The sequence below is a fragment of the Mesoplodon bidens genome (assembly GCF_964165515.1).
Source record: "Mesoplodon bidens genome assembly, chromosome: 15".
Classification (NCBI taxonomy): Eukaryota; Metazoa; Chordata; class Mammalia; order Artiodactyla; family Ziphiidae; genus Mesoplodon; species Mesoplodon bidens.
This window is the reverse complement of record NC_138171.1, coordinates 16,975,047-16,990,242: the sequence shown is the minus strand read 5'-3', so window position 1 is coordinate 16,990,242 and position 15,196 is coordinate 16,975,047. Positions and strand designations below refer to the sequence as shown.

Here is a 15,196-nt window from a genome sequence, read left to right as displayed (position 1 = left end):
AATGGACAACCTGGAAGAGATGGACAAATTCTTAGAAATGCACAACCTGCCAAGACTGACTCAGGAAGAAATAGAAAATATGAACAGACCAATCACAAGCACTGAAATTGAAACTGTGATTAAAAATCTTCCATCAAACAAAAGCCCAGGACCAGATGGCTTCACAGGCGAATTCTATCAAACATTTAGAGAAGAGCTAACTCCCATCCTTCTCAAACTCTTCCAAACAATATCAGAGGAAGGAACACTCCCAAACTCATTCTACGAGGCCACCATCACCTTGATACCAAAACCAGGCAAGGATGTCACAAAGAAAGAAAACTACAGGCCAATATCACTGATGAACATAGATGCAAAAATCCTCAACAAAATACTAGCAAACAGAATCCAACAGCACATTAAAAGGATCATACACCATGATCAAGTGGGGTTTATTCCAGGAATGCAAGGATTCTTCAATATACGCAAATCAATCAATGTGATACACCATATTAACAAGTTGAAGGAGAAAAACCATATGATCATCTCAATAGATGCAGAGAAAGCTTTCGACAAAATTCAACATCCATTTATGATAAAAACCCTGCAGAAAGTAGGCATAGAGGGAACTTTCCTCAACATAATAAAGGCCATATATGACAAACCCACAGCCAACATTGTCCTCAATGGTGAAAAACTGAAACCATTTCCACTAAGATCAGGAACAAGACAAGGCTGCCCACTCTCACCACTCTTATTCAACATAGTTTTGGAAGTTTTAGCCACAGCAATCAGAGAAGAAAAGGAAATAAAAGGAATCCAAATTGGAAAAGAAGAAGTAAAGCTGTCACTGTTTGCAGATGACATGATACTATACATAGAGAATCCTAAAGATGCTACCGAAAAACTACTAGAGCTAATCAATGAATTTGGTAAAGTAGCAGGATACAAAATTAATGTACAGAAATCTCTGGCATTCCTGTACACTAATGATGAAAAATCTGAAAATGAAATCAAGAAAACACTCCCATTTACCACTGCAACAAAAAGAATAAAATATCTAGGAATAAACCTACCTAAGGAGACAAAAGACCTGTATGCAGAAAATTATAAGACACTGATGAAAGAAATTAAAGATGATACAAATAGATGGAGAGATATACCATGCTCCTGGATTGGAAGAATCAACATTGTGAAAATGACTCTACTACCCAAAGCAATCTACAGATTCAATGCAATCCCTATCAAACTACCACTGGCATTTTTCACAGAACTAGAACAAAAAATTTCAAAATTTGTTTGGAAAAACAAAAGGCCCCGAATAGCCAAAGCAATCTTGAGAACGAAAAACGGAGCTGGAGGAATCAGGCTCCCTGACTTCAGACTATACTACAAAGCTACAGTAATCAAGACAGTGTGGTACTGGCATAAAAACAGAAAGATAGATCAGTGGATCAGGATAGAAAGCCCAGAGATAAACCCACGCACATATGGCCAACTTATCTTTGATAAAGGAGGCAGGAATGTACAGTGGAGAAAGGACAGCCTCTTCAATAAGTGGTGCTGGGAAAACTGGACAGGGACATGTAAAAGTTTGAGATTAGATCATTCCCTAACACCATACACAAAAATAAGCTCAAAATGGATTAAAGACTTAAATGTAAGGCCAGAAACTATCAAACTCTTAGAGGAAAACATAGGTAGAACACTCTATGACATAAATCACAGCAAGATCCTTTTGGACCCACCTCCTAGAGAAATGGAAATAAAAACAAAGATAAACAAATGGGACCTAATGAAACTTCAAAGCTTTTGCACAGCAAAGGAAACCATAAACAAGACCAAAAGACAACCCTCAGAATGGGAGAAAATATTTTCAAATGAAGCAACTGACAAAGGATTAATCTCCAGAATTTATAAACAGCTCATGCAGCTCAATAGCAAAAAAACAAACAACCCAATCCAAAAATGGGCAGAAGACTTAAATAGGCATTTCTCCAAAGAAGATATACAGACTGCCAACAAACACATGAAAGAATGCTCAACATCATTAATCATTAGAGAAATGCAAATCAAAACTACGATGAGATATCATCTCACACCAGTCAGAATGGCCATCATCAAGAAATCTAGAAACAATAAATGCTGGAGAGGGTGTGGAGAAAAGGGAACACTCTTGCACTGCTGGTGGGAATGTGAATTGGTACAGCCACTATGGAGAACGGTATGGAGGTTCCTTAAAAAACTAAAAATAGAACTACCATATGACCCAGCAATCCCACTACTAGGCATATACCCTGAGAAAACCATAATTCCAAAAGAGACATGTACCAAAATGTTCATTGCATCTCTATTCACAATAGCCCGGAGCTGGAAACAACCTAAGTGTCCATCATCGGATGAATGGATAAAGAAGATGTGGCACATATATACAATGGAATATTACTCAGCCATAAAAAGAAATGAAACTGAGCTATTTGTAATGAGGTGGATAGACCTAGAGTCTGTCATACAGAGTGAAGTAAGTCAGAAAGAGAAAGACAAATACCGTATGCTAACACATATATACGGAATTTAAAAAAAAAAAAAGTCATGAAGAACCTAGGGGCAAAACGGGAATAAAGGCACAGACCTACTTGAGAATGGACTTGAGGATATGGGGAGGGGGAAGGGTAAGCTGGGACAAAGTGAGAGAGAGGCATGGACATATATACACTACCAAACGTAAGGTAGATAGATAGTGGGAAGCAGCCGCAGAGCACAGGGAGATCAGCTCGGTGCTTTGTGACCGCCTGTAGGGGTGGGATGGGGAGGGTGGGAGGGAGGGAGATGCATGAGGGAAGGGATGTGGGAACAGATGTATATGTATGACTGATTCACGTTGTTATAAAGCAGAAACTAATTAAAAAAATAAAAAAATAAATAAATAAAAAAAGACAGCCTATCAGAATCCAGCTTACATCACTTCAAACTTGGGAAGTACTTTTGGTTTCCAAAAGTAAGAATACCCACTGAATTGAAAATCACAACTATGCCCTGCTCCAGACTGTACTTTACAATCTGGGTAATTATGGATTTGAAGTTATTAACTCTCTTCTGTATCAGATTGAGGCTCCTCTCCCACTCTTTCTGACAGACTCCTGTCAGCGCTCCACAACTTTCAAATGAGCAGTGATCTTTATCTGCCACCATGTTCATAGACACTTCAGACACCGCCACATGCTGTACATCCATCATTTCTCCTTTGAGTTGTTCTTCCAAAATATCAGCAGAGGTGAGTTAGATTATCAGCAAGACTCCACAGAAAGCTGATGGCCCAACACTCCCTTCAATGATGCTATTTGAGACTGTTTCCTCTTGGGCAATTCAAATTTTTTGTTGAGTAGTCAGTGGGTGGTACTTCCCTGGCAGTCTAGTAGTTAGGACTCCGTGCTTCCACTGTAGGGGACATGGTTGCAATCCCTGGCCAGGGAACTAAGATCCTGCATGCTGCTGCATGACCAAAAAAAAAAGAGAGTAGTCACTGGGCTCTGGAGAAAGAGAGGTGAGAGAGTGTGGAGGACAACGTCAGCTGCATCTTTCTCTTTGGGCAAATGAACTGAGAGAGGAGGTGACACCCCACTCCCCATATGCTTCTTACTAAATACCACCCCATTACCTTCCCAAAGGGAATGTTCAGAGTGGCATTTCCTGGTTCACCTCTTGCCAACAATGAATTTTTGCATGGCTTGTGGGATCTTAGTTCCCCAACCAGAGATCAAACCTGGGCCCTAAGGCAGTGAAAGCATGGAGTCCTAACCACTGGACAGCCAGGGAATTTCCCTCCAACAATGACTTTGAACAAACTTTAAAATATTGACAATTCAATGAGTGGAAAAAAATGTTATCCCATTAATTCTTCTTTCCCTAATTACTATATGCCACACACACAATTTTTTTAAGATCCACCTATATATTTTACTTACCTAACTTTAAGCACAGTGTAGCCTCTACCATCAGATGCCAGTTATTAACACTCCCCTTCCCCTAGTCGTGACAGCCAACAGACCCCCAGACTTTGCCACATGTCCCCTGGTGGGGGCAAAATCGCCCCCTTTCAACAGAACCTGTAGAATATCAAGGCTGCCCCACTCACGAAGAACTGGAATATACGGAGATACCTAAACAGCCAGTATTATCCCTGTGATGCCATTTCCTCTCAGCTTGTGTGACACCATGCCCTCCAGCTCTTCTTCCCACCTCTCTGGTCACTTCTTCCCAGCACCTTTTCCTAAACTGAAGTTTCAGAGGACTCCAGGGTCTTCTGCTCTCCACTTAAACTTATTCCTCTGTGGTTTTCATCTAGTTCTCCAGCTTTAAATGGCATCTCTAGTGATAAACTCCAAAATGTGCGTTTCTGCCACATAGATAAGATGCCTTCCAAACCAATGAGGGAAGGGATCGCGTTGGGACAACGGACTCTCCACAGTGGGGAGAACATGAGCGTACCTCTGGGGCAGGACTGCCAGGTCTTGCTCAACTTTCTTGGGCCAGAGGCCTTGGCCCTGCTCCTTTTGTCGGCAGTTACAGCGAGCGTGGGACTGCCATATACACCTCAATCTATAGGTGACTCCAGGTGCCAGTGCTCCAAGAAAGACCCATGGAAGGAGAGGTGGACGTACAGGGAGGCGGTGAAGTGAGACCACGATGACGGCTGTGAGACCAAGAGGGATAGAAGCCAGCAGGGCCGTGCGCGCCCGGCCGGGTCCCCACGACCTCGGAGCGCAAACCTCGGACGCTGTGGAAAAGGGTACCTAATCGACTGTGTCCGAAAGCACCTTCCCCACCAGCCGAGCGTGAGCCGAGAGACCCGCGGAGAAAATTCGAGCCTCGTCTCCCGGGACCAATCAGAGACCGCGGAGGCCTATGATGACAACCACGAGAACCAATGAAAAAAGGGATTCTCCTAGCGCCAGTCCTGGAGAGATCACACAGAGGAACGGTTCGTTTTTTTATTTTAAGTACAAATTAGAAAACAAGTCCGCGGCTGGAGACGGAATACGACGTTTACAAGGATATGTGGAGAAAATTCGATGAGCTGGTAGAACCTCACTTCCCCGAAACTTGGCGGGCGAAGAACTCGCAAGTCACCATCGCGCCCAGCGCTCCGGGTTAAAGCGCGGGAGGGTAGGTGCAGCGCGCTGACGCCACACGCCGGGCCCCACCCCCATCCGCGCGCCCTTATAGCGTAGCCCAGGCGCGCGCGCACCATTGTGTGGCTGGACTCGGCCGCCGCTGCGGTGGGAGGTGTGTGTCCGGGCCCTCGCCGTCCCCGCACCCGCACCGCGGCTTCTGCCTTGCGGTCCGCCGTTCGACAGCCAGCCCTCGGGCCCCTCGCCCGCCACGGACATGCCGCGCGTCTACATAGGACGCCTGAGCTACAACGTCCGGGAGAAGGACATCCAGCGCTTTTTCAGTGGCTATGGCCGCCTTCTCGAAATAGACCTTAAAAATGGGTGAGTCGGGCCTGGGTGCCCACGTCCGTCCGCAGCGCCCCGGGCCTGCGGCGGCAGGGCCCGTCGGAAGGAGGAGACGGCCAAGGCCGCGGCGCCGCGTGGCAGGGCCGCCAAGATGGCGGCGGCGCGGGGCTGTGGGAGCGCGCGGGGGGGAGCGGGGGCGCGTGCGTGCGCGCCCCCGGCCTAACTATTCCCGCCGGTCTCCCGCCCTCGCACCGCCCCCCAGGTACGGCTTCGTGGAGTTCGAGGACTCCCGCGACGCCGACGACGCCGTTTACGAGCTGAACGGCAAGGAGCTCTGCGGCGAGCGCGTGATCGTGGAGCACGCCCGGGGCCCGCGCCGCGATCGTGACGGCTACAGCTACGGAAGCCGCAGTGAGTCCCACCCCCGCGCGCTCCGCGTCCTTGGGACCCCGGGGGGCGGGCGCAGGCTTAGGGGGGGCGGGGTGGGGCCTCCCTGCCGGGCAGGCGCGGTGGCCAGGGTCGTTTGACTCGGGTGTCCCCGGGCCCCGCTGCCTTCACGCCTGCCCGGTGAAGACACGGGACGCCGGAGCGCGGGGATTGGGTGGTGGGTTTTGCCTAGCCAGGGTTTGGATGTTTGGGGGCGGGGTTGCTAAGTTGGGAGGGGGTGACGTGCTGGGCCCCTGTCAGCACTGTCGTGGGCTCTGCCTACGGAGGAAGTGAGGGATGGCTGTTATTTGTTGAATGCCCCTTACTTACCTGTCAGTGCATTAGCTGGGAATGTGAATGATTTAGCCTAGAAGTTTGGGGACAGGCTGGGGTGGAGGTGGGGTCAGGGCGGGAAAGGGGGTGGGGTTTTAAGAGTAGATTTTAGTGTTATTCAAATTGGCGGGGGCCAAAGGAAATATGCTTTAGAAGTAATGTGGTAGTCTACCACAAAGTAGATTTAAATGAGCTTTATGCTGTATTTGAACTAGTTGGGGCATGTTATTGGGAGGAGGTGGGGGGAGTTTGGTTATGTTAAATGTTTGATGTTGAAATTGTTGCATGTTGAATTCAAACTTTTTAACAAGTCCTTGATGTTTCAATTTGAAAGTGACCAATGGGGCTGAGGCTGTGTCCACTGAGGCTAAGATGACTGCCTTTCCTGATTGGCCTTGGCTTTTCCATACATTGTGTGACCCTTGCCCTATGACCCTTTGGCTGACCTTACCGGAAGCCATGACGACAGCAGCCTTTTGCCATTAGACGCAGGGTGATGGTGAGGATTCCAAGGGTTAGACAAAACTGGTTAATCTGAACTAGGTGACTGTTACCTTGCGTGTTTTGTGGCCAAACCACCACCAAAAACCTCACACTGTGATGTAAGTACTTAGTGTAACTAGTAAACATTTTTGTAAAATGTAGAAATGCATGTAATCAGTTAAGTTTTATATTTTACAATGTTCTGTAAAATAAAACTTAGCGAGGTAAATTGAATAAAGGAGCAGTCACTTTCTAACAGAATGTAGGAGAGTTTAGTTGGATTTAGTCTATTTGACTTGCCCTTAATTTAATTTATGGCAAATCACAACTGTATCAAAGGTTTAGCAATATAGTAGCAAAGTCCTACTCCAGTAAATAAAAGTTGATATGTTTGTACTAACTTTCAAAAACATGTATCCCTATCACTACAAAGCATCTAATTGTTCTCTTCATGTGATAAAGGTGGTGGAGGTGGATACAGCAGTCGGAGAACCTCTGGCAGAGACAAATATGGACCACCTGTACGCACAGAATTCAGGCTTATTGTAGAAAATCTTTCTAGTCGTTGCAGTTGGCAAGATTTAAAGGTAAGTGCTATAATGTAAGATAAAAAAGATATGACTAATGGTTAAAAGGTAGGGGTTTGTATTGCTCTTTTATTTCTGAGGATCGGATTTAACGCATAGTTGTTTTTTCTTTAGATTTCTGAGCCTGACCAGTGTTGTTGCTCTTTTTAGGATTTCATGAGACAAGCAGGTGAAGTAACCTATGCGGATGCTCACAAAGAACGCACAAATGAAGGCGTCATTGAGTTTCGCTCCTACTCTGACATGAAGCGTGCTTTGGATAAGCTGGATGGTACGGAAATCAATGGGAGAAATATTAGACTAATTGAAGATAAACCACGAACAAGCCACAGGCGGTCTTATTCTGGAAGCAGATCAAGGTAATTTATTGAAGGATATGGAGAAGGGAGAAAACAGTATTTGCCACAAATAAAGGAAAATTCAAACAGCAGTATTTCAATTGCTGCTTAATTTAAATTAGGTCAGTTCTTAGATTCTTTTGTTGCATCATTGGAGCAATTAAGGTTTTTTTGTTGGTTTGTCTGTTTTTCGTAAATTGTACAAACATTCACATCAGGATGTCTTGAGATAAAGATTTATTGTCATATTTCTTGTTACAGGTCACGGTCTAGAAGAAGGTCACGAAGTAGGAGTCGTAGGAGCAGCCGCAGTAGATCTCGAAGCATCTCAAAAAGTCGCTCCCGGTAAATGTCCTTGAGTGTTTTTCTGAATTACATACTTTGTAGAGTGCTTATGTGTTTGGCAAGGTACTGAAAAAAAATCTGGCTTTTATTGTCTAGATCCAGGTCTCGGAGCAAAGGTCGATCACGTTCTCGTTCAAAAGGCAGGAAATCTAGATCAAAAAGCAAATCTAAACCTAAGTCTGATCGAGGCTCCCGTTCGCGCTCTCGGAGCAGATCGAAGGATGAATATGAGAAATCTCGAAGCAGGTCTCGTTCTCGATCTCGTTCCCCCAAAGAAAATGGGAAAGGTGATATAAAGTCAAAATCCAGATCAAGGAGCCAGTCTCGTTCCAATTCACCCCTACCTGCTCCACCCTCAAAGGCCCGTTCTGTGTCCCCTCCACCAAAAAGAGCTTCAAGATCCCATTCTAGATCTCGTTCAAAGTCAAGGTCACGATCCAGATCGAGTTCCAGAGATTAACCCAGAACTCTACATTCTTTGCACACTATTACGGAACACTTTCCTACTTGCTTAGGCAGTTACTCTTCCACGTTTGTACTTGGCCTCTTCTGCAAGAAGAGTCTCCCGAAAACAGGGGCATACAAAAATTGGATTTGTAGCCAAATTTGATGAAAAAGATGAGGTACTAAAGAAATGGCATGAAGTCAAAGATCCTCTCCCTTTGTAGAATTAAGATAACTTTGATTTTATAGCTTTTGAGCTAAAATAACTTTTGTAAAGATTAAGCTCATTTAGATTTTTTTTTTTTTTAAGTATTTCAGCAGCATCTGCTGCAGGGGTTTCTGTCATTGTTATATTTGTTTGCTTAATTTTAAATTAACCGTTTCAAGCTTTGAACACTTAAGGCTTTAGAGGGAGAACCCAATTTCCAATTATGTTGGCTTTTTATAAAGCTTGAGTTATGTAAGATTTCAATAAAAGTTTGCTACCAAGATGATTGCCTTTTTGAATAGGTCACTCTTAAATTCCTTTAAATATTGATTATCTGCTATCTGTGGAAATAATGTAAATTCTACTTAAGTGTAAAACAAGGCAAGTCTCAGACCAGCAATAAATTATTCAATTTGGATAACATTATTTTGTCCTGTTATTCAAATTTGCCAAAGTCATATTGGCCCCCTAAACAGGTTAAGTTAAAAATAAAAGATTTTATAGTCGATCTGTTACACAATTCTGCCTAAGTTAATAGATTTTTTAAATAATGAAATCTTTTTCAAACTTAAATTGATTGAACTTTTAAAAAAAATAGTTCCTGTTACTTGGGATCTTATCTAGCCTGGTAATCCCACTTTCTGGAAGTGGTGATTGTAATTAGTGTTTTGTTAGAATAAGGTTCCGTGGTCTTTAATGTTTGTCATGTAAAAATGGAAGTAACCATTCTTTGATCAGAAATTTCGTGTGTTATTCAAAATGGAAAAGCAAATATTTCATTTTCTACTGAAAGATCCTTAACAGGCACTTAAAACAGATCGTTTGATAAATCAGTTTTACTGATTAAAGTAAAATTCCACCTAACAGTCCCCTTTAGTTAGTGGGGTTCTGTGATAATTGGTTAGATCATCCTTGTAAAACTTTACGTGGTTGGCTTGGAAAAAGTTTAAATGGGTTAACCCTAAACTTTTGAACTTCATCATGAAGGGTAATGAATACTGTGGAAACAAAATTTTATAATACTGCAAATTTGTAGGAGTTACTGGGTTACCAATTAGTCCATACATCCATTAAGCCTAGTTAGTTGAGATTGCAGTTTGAGAAATGAATTACCTTATATATATATATATATATATATCTTTGTCCAGATTCCTTAAATAAGGTAATTTCATTAAAAGCACTCATTAATCTTAGCCTGAAATCAAGATGTAGGTTATATGGCTCAGCTCTAACATCTTCCTGGGAGCTGTCACTCTATATAAGGTGTTAAGGGCTGGGTAGTGTTAGGGTGTGGTGGGTACCACTCATTGTGCTGCAGGGGGGACTAGAAAGCATCATAATCTAGAGTTGGTTTGTAGGTTCAGATAATCCAGGAGGACAAGCCTAATAAAATTGAGACTGCGTGGAAAAGGTTGAGTCAAAGATCTAGATGCCAAAATGACACTGTAACTGCTAGTGTTTGCTCATGTAAAAAGACTTGTTCTAATAATTTCGGGGCTTCCTGTTATGAAATCTTAGAGCCTAATCTTAGGAACATAGTGCCCCAGAAGGTTGATGCTTCTTCCAAGACCTTATTTTCTTTAATGCTTTTGATATATTTTTTTTTAGATGTTCATAAGAAATATGGTTTGTTTGGCTTTTTTTTTTTTTTCAATATAAACTTTAGATTTTGAGAGAAGAAACTGGTATCTGTAATTATAGTTCATTGCTTTGCCTGTTTGAAAGAACAAAAGTTAGGACTCCTACATGAGGAAGCAAGACTCCACTGCCTTTCAAGTTACATTTAAGGACAAGTTACTTTTAAGAATTGGCCTTGACCAAAGTTCTCTTGTTTTCAGCGAAAGAACAAAAGCTTTTAAAACCACAGCCTGTTAAAATGAATGAGGGGAGTACTACAATGTGATATTAGGCTTTCTAAAAGTATGTAGCATCCTTCAACTGGGCTTTCTTGTGTTGATATTCCATCACATGGTAATAGGCAGGTTTGTTTGCATTGTTAGCTCCCCTCCGCCGTGGGTAATTGTATAGGTAAATGTCTGCACCCATAAGAATTTAGCAGCAAAGGCCAATTTATTAAAATTCTGGTTCCTATCCCACACCTGTGGACCTACATCATTGGACGTGCTAAACCACTGTATTTATAACACTGGCCCACTTGACCAGTGAAATGTTTAGTTCCTTGCTAACTTTGAAGTAGAATCTGAGTCTCTACAACTTGCCACATGTTCATCTGTGGCTAGATGGAGTATTAACCTGGTGGAGAGCAAACTAGAAGTGAATGATAACTGGATCCCCCTTTCTTTTATGTGATAGCGTGTGGACATGCCATAGGTGCCTTTATGGCCAGTTCCAGTCCTTCCTGCTCCTGTGACTTAACGTTCCACTCCTGTGTTGTTACCATCTTTTCTCTTGGTATCTTCTTTCTCCCACTTTGTTAACCTGCTTTGTGCTTTATTGCTTCAATAAAATGTTCACTGAGGGAAAGGCTTGTTTTGAGTTTATTGTGTATTCCCACTTACCGCCAGATATTTGGCAGATGGTTTTTTGAATTGGAGTTGCCGTTGGCAAGTTTCATTCCTGATTTGAGTATGAGGAAAGGTCTTGTTTTTAGCTCCTCAGAAACATTAGGTTAGGATCAACATAGTAGATGGCTTAACTGGGGCAGGTACTTAACATTCGTGCTTCAGTGTCATCCGCAAAGTGGTAGGGATAACCCCTCATGGGTGGTGAAGATGAAAGGTTAATATGTAAGAAGTACTTAGAACAATACCATAATAAGTAACTGTGCTGTTACGAAGGTCTAAACATGCTAAGTTTCTCCTATTGCCCTGCTTTAGTTTTCACACAGAATTTACCCATTGTTATCTTGTAGCAGTTTGAACATTTTCTGTGACAATTACTCATATAAACTAGGGAGCTCAGTCATCTTTTCCCACCTAATTTCACTTTTATTATTTACCTTGCTTTCAGAAAGCATTGTTTTCTACACTTCATCCAGTTTTTGTGGTTGTACACAAACCTTGTGGAATGTTTTAAGTTCCTGATTTAATTTTTAATTACAAAAGTAGTATGTACTTGGAATATAAAGTATCACTCTTTTAGAGTCCACTTACTAAGGTAGCTGCTTCTAACACACTGTATTTGCCCAGACTTCTCCAGTCGTACTTCCTATGTGCTTCAGTAAGCTATTCATACCATGAGTGTGTTCTGCGACCTGCATTTTTTTTTTTTGGCCAAGCTGTGCGGCTTGTGGGATCTCAGTTTCCCAAACAGGGATCGAACCCGCAGCCTCAGCATGAAAGCAAGGTGTCCTAACCACTGGACCGCCGGGGAAGTCCCAAAATATTGAGCTTTTTGAGGCAGCAACCACATCTTGAACAAGATACATCTTTGTGTCCCTGACACCATGTATGCTTCCATTCACTAAAAGGATGTGTATCTGCAGTTGTGTAATTGGTCTTCTAGATCCTAAATAGCTTGTTTAGATTTGCCTGGCTCTTATAACAACTTCACAGATGGGCCCCCAGCATAGTACTTAATAAAGTGATAAAGTGAATAGAAAAGAATCATGGTTCAAAAATCAGAAGGTAAATACAAAAAGTTAATAAACAGAAAATTCCATCCTTGACCCCTTGGAGGAAGCCAGGATTACTAGTTTTTTATGCATCTTTCTGGAGATGCTAACCTGGTAAAATTAATGTTTCCCAGGTAGTTTGATCATAGCTCATCTGAATTTTACAAAGTCAAGTGATATTTAAGTATTATACCTTCTACTAAGAAATTCTCATGTGTAATTTACATTATTTATTGTTAATGTCCAGAAACTTGCACCCATTTTTGAGATCATTACTGAGAAAGGTATGGTATTTGTATGGGAAGTTGTTAACAGAGGCAGGATTTAAATCCTGGTTCAGTTCTTAACAGCCCTAAAGTGTCAATATCTATTTAAGATACTCAATTCCTCTTAGTGAAAAGCATTGAAGAGGCATGAATGAGCAGGCTTCTTTTATAGTTATTCTGATAAAATTTCAAAATTAGGAAAAACTTGCAGTATAGTACAAAAAATACATACCCTTTGCCATTCACCAATAATATTTTGTTTCATTTATGCTGTTTTTTCCTAAACCCTCTCAAAGGTAAGTTGCATCTTTCTGTTTTATCCCTAAAATTTTGTGTATTTCCAGGGACATTCTCATATAACTATAATGTCTGCCTATCAAAACCAGGAAAATAGCTTTGATATAATCTTGTCTCATCCACAGTATTTATATTTTGTCAGTTGTCTAATAACATCCTTTGTACTTTTTTTCAATTGGCCCAGGATCATTTGCTGCAATTAGTTGTCATGATTTTATTTAGTCTCTTTTAAACTGGAACAGGTCCTTGGCCTTTCTTGACCTTGCCATTTTCGAAGAGTAAAGGGTGGTTATTTTTTTTTATTTTTTTTTTATTTTTTTTTTTTTTTGCTGTACGCGGGCCTCTCACTGCTGTGGCCTCTCCCGTTGCGGAGCACAGGCTCCGGACGCGCAGGCTCAGCGGCCATGGCTCGCGGGCCCAGCCGCTCCACGGCATGCGGGATCTTCCGGGACCGGGGCACGAACCCGTGTCCCCTGCATCGGCAGGCGGACTCTCAACCACTGCGCCACCAGGGAAGCCCAAGGGTGGTTATTTTGTAGAAGTTTTCTCAATTTGGGTTTGTCTGGTGTCTCCTCATGATTGCATTTTTGGCAGAAATATCACAAGAATGAGACTGTCCTCAGTGCATTATATCTAGTGGCACATTGTGATAATAACCTGAATCACTTATGAAGTTGCTTTTTCCCTTTAGAGTCAATAATTTGTGGGAGATAACTAGAGCCTATTAAATACCCACTTCCTATCAAACTGTCACCCACTATTAACATTTGTTGATTTTCTAAGTTTTGTTCATTGGCATTCTGTCAGGGGGCGTTTTCTGTGGGGGGTAGACTGTTTTAAAGGTCAGATCTAAAGAAGGGGTGTTTGGGTTTTAGGAGGGGAAGGAATCCTTTTGGAGACTGACAAAGTTGCTGAAGGGAGAGCTTTGATGGCATCAATTTGTACTCCATTATTGTGGAAATGAGGACAGTGCTTCCCCTGGCCAAGGGCCGAAAGGGAGCTGGAGGTAACTTTTACATAGATGAGAGGAATATGCAATAGAAAACTGTCCTCAGCTATGAAACAGTGTCTTCCCACATTGTAGGCATTGAGTGTGATCATCAGAGCAGCTGGCATAGCCACTTGTGAAATAGTAGCTGCCTGTGTTGTAAACCATTCCAGGGGACTCCCTGGCGGTCCAGTGGTTAAGGACTCTGTGCTTTTACTGCCAAGGGCTCGGGTTCGATCCCTGGTCGGGGAACTAAGATCCCGCACTGCAGCCAAAGATAAAATAAAAATTTCCATGGTTAGAATAGTCAAACCTTAATGTTGTTCTAGCCAGGTGAGAAAAAGGTAAAGCAGAGTTGCTGAATATGGTGCCCAAGTATTAGAAATGTCACTACCCCTTTCCAGTCATTCACGAACAGCCTTGCGTGTACTATTTAAATATAGTGCTGCTACTTTTATGCAAAAGTTCAAACACTGGCTAGAGAATAGTGTGATGGACCTCCTGTGCACTCATCCAGCTTTAACTATCTATATGCTTATCCACTTTATAGCTACTTTTTTTTTTTTTTTTTTTTTTTTTGCTGTACGCGGGCCTCTCACTGTTGTGGCCTCTTCCACTGCGGAGCACAGGCTCCGGAGGCGCAGGCCCAGCAGCCATGGGTCATGGGCCCAGCTGCTCCGTGGCATGTGGGATCCCCCCGGACGGGGGCGTGAACCCGTGTCCCCCACATCTGCAGGCGGACTCTCAACCACTGTGCCACCAGAGAAGCCCCTATAGATACTTTTGAAGAAAATCCTAGACATTTCAGCTGAAGATGGTTCAATATGTACCTCTAAAAAGACATCTTAAGTCCCATTTATCTATAGGGTCCTCCAGGTTTTTTTCCTTGCAATGTATTTGGAGTTTTTTTGTTTTTTGTTTTTGCAGTGTATTTCTTGAAGGTCACTGTTGAGTAGTTTCCTGTCTTGATTTCGCTGACTGCATTCTCGTGGCATCCTTTAGCATATTCTGTCCCCTGCATTCCCTGTGAATAAACCTAGAGCAGTGGTTCTGGAAGTGTGGTTCCTGAATCAGTAGCATCAGCATGACCTGGGAACTTGTTAGAAATGGAATTTCTCAAGCCCCACCCCAGACTCACTGAATCAAACTGTATGTAGGTGGAGCCCAACCATAGGTGTTTTAACAAGCCTTCCAGGTGAGTCTGAGGCACGCTCAAATTTGAGACCCATTATTCTGGAGGCTTTTTATAAGATTCTGATTCATCTCTTGTTGTTCATATTGGCAGCCATTGATCTTTGTCAGGATCTTTGTCAAGATCCGTTAATCCATGAACCCTTGATGTTAAAACTTTTTTTTCAACCCACTGCAGTTCTTTTTGATGTTGCTTTATTCTATCTTTGATCAGTGGGAGTCAATTTAAGTTGCTTCCTGAGTTCTTTTGAAACAACCCTAATAATCTTAGCAGTTTT

The 15,196-nt window shown here is 42.6% G+C and overlaps 1 protein-coding gene across 1 annotated transcript; it reads left to right on the top strand.

Moving 5' to 3' along the window:
• The first annotated feature begins 5,212 nt into the window (after window positions 1-5,212).
• SRSF6 (serine and arginine rich splicing factor 6) lies at window positions 5,213-11,086 on the top strand. The gene is made up of 6 exons (XM_081257879.1): window positions 5,213-5,474; window positions 5,701-5,849; window positions 7,143-7,267; window positions 7,418-7,626; window positions 7,867-7,950; window positions 8,047-11,086. Exons 1-6 carry the CDS (start codon window positions 5,368-5,370, stop codon window positions 8,408-8,410), a joined length of 1,038 nt encoding a protein of 345 aa, XP_081114005.1. The 5' UTR covers window positions 5,213-5,367; the 3' UTR covers window positions 8,411-11,086.
• The last annotated feature ends 4,110 nt before the right edge of the window (window positions 11,087-15,196 follow it).